General features: G+C 54.1%; 1 protein-coding gene across 1 annotated transcript; it reads right to left on the bottom strand.

Moving 5' to 3' along the window:
- Positions 1-1,425: 1,425 nt before the first annotated feature.
- On the bottom strand, positions 1,426-4,089 carry TFF3 (trefoil factor 3). The gene is made up of 3 exons (XM_090271928.1): positions 3,950-4,089; positions 2,484-2,630; positions 1,426-1,609 (listed from the first exon to the last, which is right to left on the bottom strand). The coding sequence occupies exons 1-3, from the start codon at positions 4,071-4,073 to the stop codon at positions 1,596-1,598; spliced, it is 285 nt and encodes a 94-aa protein (XP_090128054.1). The 5' UTR covers positions 4,074-4,089; the 3' UTR covers positions 1,426-1,595.
- Positions 4,090-6,201: the final 2,112 nt, after the last annotated feature.

The raw sequence follows: 6,201 nt of genomic DNA on the forward strand, positions 1-6,201 counted from the left end.
AGCTGGTAAGGGTGTCCAGAGCAGAAAGGGCAGCGCTTAGGGGTGGCAGAGGCAGGCAGAGGTGAGCCAGGGGGATTCTTTGGAAGGGCAGGCGGGACAGGGGGTCACCATGGATAAGGTCAGGCAGCAAGGAGAGTGGCCACCCTAGAGAGAAGGTCCCGGCAGGCAGCGAGGCTGGGGCAGAGCTGGTTGTAGGAGCCTGACAGATGGTCGCCGCCAGAGCAGCAGCTGTGTGACTTGAGCTGGAGCTGACGCCCAGGGCCCGAGGTGACCCTGAAATCCCTCCAGCTAAGCTCCGGCCTGGCCTCCAAGGCTGGGTGAGGAGAGGGATAGAGGCGGGACTAAGGTGCCTTCCAGGTGAGAACTGCCCAGGTGGCAGCAGAGTCCCCAGCGAGGAGGCCGCTCTCTGCCTGAGCCCCTTGGTCTGAGGTATCCCTGGAAACCTCCCCCGCAAGGCCTGGAAAGTGTTAGAGGGGACACACAGGGTGTAGGATTTAGAAACCTGGACCCCCTGATGAGGTCCCTTTCAGCAGGGGCTATGGGACAGGTTCCTTTTCTACAAGACAAGGGTAGAGATATCTAGGGACCTGGTCCCAAGCGCAAGCTCAAGAACAAAAGCTGTTGTTCTGTGAGGAGCTGATGTCTCTCTCCCAGGGTGAAGGCTGGCTCAGAGCAGGAGCCCCCTCCGTGGGCAGCACTGCCTTCTGGCCGCTGCATAGCATGACCAGGTGTGTGGGGGAACTGTCCTTGAGTTCCCAAGAGACTCCCATCAACAGGAACAGCAGAGGACACCCTGCCTGAGCCTCCCACCCTGGAAACCCTCCCGCTATCCCTGGGACTACGTGTCCCAGAGGGGAGGGGACAACTCTCTTTGGAGGGGCTGCTAAAACTTCATGAGAACTTGACGTGAAATCTTTGAGGTGACCCTGCTGCATTTGTTCACATAGTCAGGTCCATTTTCAGAGGAAAAAAAGGAAAAGGGGGCCACCCAAGGTGAAACATATGTTAAACTTGTAAATAAATACAAAAAAAGTGCCAGTTCGTATGGTTTTTTTGTTTGTTTGTTTGTTTGTTTGTTTTTTTGCTTTCTCTTCACCAAGGAACACATTAATAATATTAATAATTTTGTAACACTTACATTGAAATATGTTTGCTCAACTTACGGGAGGCAGTGACCACGCAGAAGGTCGCCACCTTCCCTGTGACATCTGCCCTATGTCTGAGGTCTTCAGCAAACCCACAGGCGGGGTGGCTCCTTGGGGGCTGTTTTCTGCACTTGATCCCCAGGCTGGGACAGACCCTCTGCTCAGAGATGCTGTGACACCCCCTGCTGTCCCCTGTCTGTGACTTGCTGAGAAGGGAGTGGGAATGACTTGGCAGAAATAAAACACAACAACATAAAATCTCAGGAGTGAAGGCCTGTCCTCATGCTGGGTATGGATTTTTATTCTTTAAGTCAGGCATCAGGTCCCAGACATCAGGCTCCAGCCAAAGCCTGGCCTGGAGCACGGCGACAGTGAAGCAGAGACGAGCAGGCAGGGCTCCAGAGTGTGGAACTTCACCTCCTGAGGTGTCTGGGGGCTGTGGGTGTGGCTTCAAAAGGTACATTCTGGAAACAAATCACAGGATGCGTTACCCGGAGCTGGTCTCCTCTCCACCCACAGCTGCCCACCTTCTCAAGGCCAAGTTCAGCTCCAAGATCAGTGCCTGATGCTGCGTTCTCCCCCCAGGTCACCGGGGAAGTGCTGAGTCCCCACCTCGTGCCCCACCAGGCCCAGGGATGTTGGGAGGCAGGTGATAAATGAGATGGGCCTCTGCAGGGCCACCCAGTCCCCCCTCTGAATTATCCTGGGACAAAGGTCAAGTGGCCCCTTGGGAGCTGGTTCCAGGAAGCTATCCTCCTTAGAAGGTGAGCTGGCACTTGGCTGCCAGATGGCTTATGGTGACCTCCACGCCCAGGATGTGTGAGGTGGGGCTGATGGAACCAGGACAGCAACTATCTGTGTGCGTGCCATCTGCTATTGGCATGGGGGTTCCCGGGGTGGTTGTCTTGCACCCCACTGCACCACTGAGGGAGGGAGGGGCAAGGAGGGGGTGCACTTGCAGTGGGTGTGGAGAGACATCAGACCCCCACACCCAGTGCTGCCACCCTTCTGCTGTCTGCACGTCACAAACGTCCATGGTTTGTTTGCTGACTATGACCTGGCCTAACGGCCCAGCTTCCCAAACCGACATATTTTCCATTTCCCTCTGAGACAGGTTTTAGACCAGTTCTCTCTACATAGTGGCTTGACTTGGACACCTTCTGGAAACAGCTGCTTTTGTATTTCGCACGAACCGCTCTGCACCAGGACAGCCGGGAACAGTCACTGGTGGCCAGCTGCCCAGAGCAAGAAGCCATGGACTGAGGCCACCGCCTACGGACAGCTATGGCACTGGGCTTCCTGCCCAGCGCCGAGGGGTGGGCACGTGGGCCGGCTTACCTGTGTCCTGCAGAGGCTTGAAGCACCAGGGCACCTCAGGAATGCTTGCATCGAAGCAGCAGCCCCTGCTGTTGCACTGCTCGGGGGTGACCTCGGGGTAACCGCAATCCACCCTGTCGGTGGCCGGGATGGCGCACTGGCTCTCCGCTGTCCCAGACAAAGCCCAGTCAGCTGCCGGCACCCTGCTGGCTTGTGGTTGGTCTTTTGGCTTCATTTTGCGAGTTTGCACCCTCTCCCCTTCCCCCTCCTGAGTTCAAAGGCTTTGACAACCCTCCCCAACATCTTCTTGAGGGGAACCCTCTTTCCGTGTCAATATTTAAGAGGAAACACGCTGTAGGAGAGCTGGCTGTCCACCTGGGTGCTCCTAGCACCTTGTCAGGGAGTCACTACGGGCCTGTGTTCTCTGAGGCTGGCTGGCAGCGGCCCAGGAAACCCAGGGTCCCCTGGACCCAGAAACAAAGTTCCCTTTCACTGTTTTTTCTATAAAAACTCCCTGTCCTTTCTTTCAAATGAAAAGTATAACAGGATATATGCATTCAATAGAGAAAGTCACAATGCACGCTGAGCTTTTTACTTCTTTTCTGCATCTCCCTGCCCCCTCGACCGTGGGCTTGCCGCTCTTCCCCGTGCATCCTATGGTCTCCAGTGCTCCCTGTCCAAGCGAGCCTCTTTGTCTGAAGCTGGCAGAAGTCCACCCGGCCTTGTCACCTAACTGCAGGTCTGCTTAGGGATACAGAAAGCACCTAAGTCCTCTTCTATGGCTGCCAGTCTGTAATTCCTTCCTCCCATGGTTCCCACACATGGGGATCTGCAGGGAACCTCGGACCTCCACCGAGGCCCCACTCCAACCCGGAGACGTTCAGTTGTAATTGGCACATCCCGGGCTCTGGGGACCCTAACGGGCGCCCAGGCTGAGAACCGCTGCCTTCGACACAGCTCAGTAGGTCACCTGACAAGAGCCGCGCCCTAATTTCTTCAAACCTGGGAGAATGACATCGCTGCATCCCCCACCTGGAGCTGCCACGCGAGGGCTGAACAAGCCAGAATTGCTCTGGGAGTCATCCCTGTTGTGTGCCTTTCTTTTTGGTTTCTCGCCAGGAAGGCAATGAGACAGCGGGGCCGGGCGCTGGCTGCCAGGCGGGCGGACCTGGCTTCCAACCCTGTCTTCCACACTGACGGGGAGGGTGGCCTCAGGGCAGTTATTCGCTTTCTGAGCCTCAGTTTCCCTGTCTGAGATGGGGACAGCAGGACCCAGTTTGTAGGGCTCTTGAGGGAAAGTGTGTGTGTTTGGGAAATGGCAATTATTAAATTAACGTGGAGGCTTGGTTACCTTCCTCAAGCCCACAGAAAGCCCCCGAGACTGGATCTTTTGTATTCCTTCCCCCTGCCCTGGGTCCCCTGCTGCCACCAGCACCCCCCCACCCCCATTTCTCTGAGGAGGGAAGAGAAGGGTGAACAGTACTCACACAGGCCCACGTACTGCCCAGACGAGGTGGAGGACGCCAAGGCCAAGACCACCGCCAGCAGCCAGAGCGCTCTGGCCTCCATGGTCACGGGCAGGCTCCAGGGACCCAGCCGCTCAGAGCACATGCTGTGTGCCAGCCAAGGCGACTCCTTTATGCCCCTGTGTTTGCACAGGCACACTGGAGTCTGTTTGTCTGGGGCCGGCCCTTCCCTGCTTGCGGGCCCCACCCGCCAGTCCCAGGACCTGATTGTAAAGCCCCCAGAGGCTCGGCTCCCTGAGCAGAAAGGTGGGGCTGACCCGACCCCATCGATGATACCCGCGGTTCACGCCCCTCTATCAGGGAGCAGGGCTGTGCCTGGCCAGGAGGAAAGACTAAAGGCTCAGCATAGGGCTGGGCATCAGTATCAACGATCCAGCCAGGAAGAGTCCAGAAGGTTCCCTGTGCAATGATAGGAGTCCCTTAATCCCAGATCAGCCCTGGGTCTTGAGAAGACACGCAACAAACCTGACCGGGTACTGGGCTTAGAATTTCATTTCTCTCTCACAGCCCCTGAAGGTACAAATCCTTTCCTTTCTTTTTTTATTTTTTTTTCCTAGCAAAAAAAAAAAAATATTAATTACATTTTAATAAATGTATTCAGTAAACTTATTCAATACATTTTAATAAAAATATAATACGTGCAGTTGGTTTTTAAAATCAGAGTGCAAAAGATCCTCTCCTGTCTAATGGGTCTATGTTTAATACTTTCTTAGGTATTTTTCCAGAAATGTTCTCTCTAGATTTAAGCATGGTTTTATTTTACACAGATGGGAGCTTACTATACACCTTCACCCAGCTTGCATTTTCTGGGAAATTGTTTTATAACAGCACGTCTAAATGAATTGGAAATATTTATACCTATTTTCCAGAGGAGCAAACTAAGGCTCAGGCGTTAAGGTGTCTGTCCAAGGAGCTGCGGTTCCTTCCCCCTCTGAGGCCCCTGAAGTCTCAGGTGTCCACCACAGCAACCCCCGCCCCTCCCCTGGGCAGGTGATGACCGACCTGGTGAGAGCAGGAGGGTACAGGGTTCTATTATTGTAATGTCCCCCTGTCTCTCTTCTGCCTGTGGCATTTCACCCACCTGCCCAGCACCAATGTTACCCAGGGACCTCGGGTAGATTTTGCACATCACCACAGAAGCAGGTGCACCTGGCTGGTCAAACTTATCTCCTGGGTTGGGGGGATGGTGTTGAGGGGAACTGACTACCCACGGGTTTGTCCACAGACTTGTCCTTCACCAAGTAACTAATGGGGACAGACTGTGCACACGTTAGGGACAACAGGCATGTCCCACCTTGCGACTCCCCAGCCCCAGCCCCTGGTATTCAGTGAGCCCTAGAGGAGTGGATATGGGGGAGACACCCACCACGGTTTGCCAGCCCCTCCAAGGCAGGTGCAGAAAAAGCCGGCAGAGCAGTTCCTACAATGTTGTGAATGCATTCACTTTGTTCCCCGAGGGTGGGTGCAGCCCTGCTCACAGACGGCGTGATTTTTCTGTTATGAAAAATAGCATCCTGGGGAAGTCCGGGGAGCCTTTTCTAGCCAGACCCCTGCCTACCTACGTCCAGAATTCAGACCAGGCCAAGTTGTGGATCTGGGCCAGGTTCCTAAAAGCACACACACCCCAGAAATGGGCTTAGAAGGGACAGTCACTGGGAGGCGGCCCTGGCAGGACCCACCCCACCACTGCCCTGGTCTCCACCGGTGCTTATTTTTAAAAAATTTTTAAATTACAGTTAACATTCAATATGATTTTATACTAGTTTTAGGTATACAGCATCACGGTAAGAAAAGCATATACTTTACCAAGTGTCCCCCTGATAGTTCCAGTGCCCACCAGGCCCCATACGGTTATTACAATGTTACTGACTGCACTCCCTGTGCTGCGCTCTACGTCCCCGTGACTACTCTGTAACTGCCAATCCTGCTTCTTAATCCCCTCCCCTTTTTCACTCCATTTCCCCCAGGCCCCTCCCCTCTGGCAGCCCTCAGTCTGTTCTCCGTATCTATGAGCCTGTTTTTGTTTTGTTTGCTTATTTATATTGTTCTTCAGATTCCACAGATAAGTGAAGCCATATGCTGTTTGTCTTTCTCTGACTTATTTCAGTGGGCACAACACCCTCTAGGTCCATCCATGCCGTCACAAACGGTGAGATTTCACTTTTTTAAAGCAGGTAGTAGTCCCTTGTACACACGTACCACGGCTGTTTTAT

This window comes from Furipterus horrens, unplaced genomic scaffold, assembly GCF_987537825.1.
Source record: "Furipterus horrens unplaced genomic scaffold, mFurHor1.1.pri manual_scaffold_1, whole genome shotgun sequence".
Lineage (NCBI taxonomy): Eukaryota > Metazoa > Chordata > Mammalia > Chiroptera > Furipteridae > Furipterus > Furipterus horrens.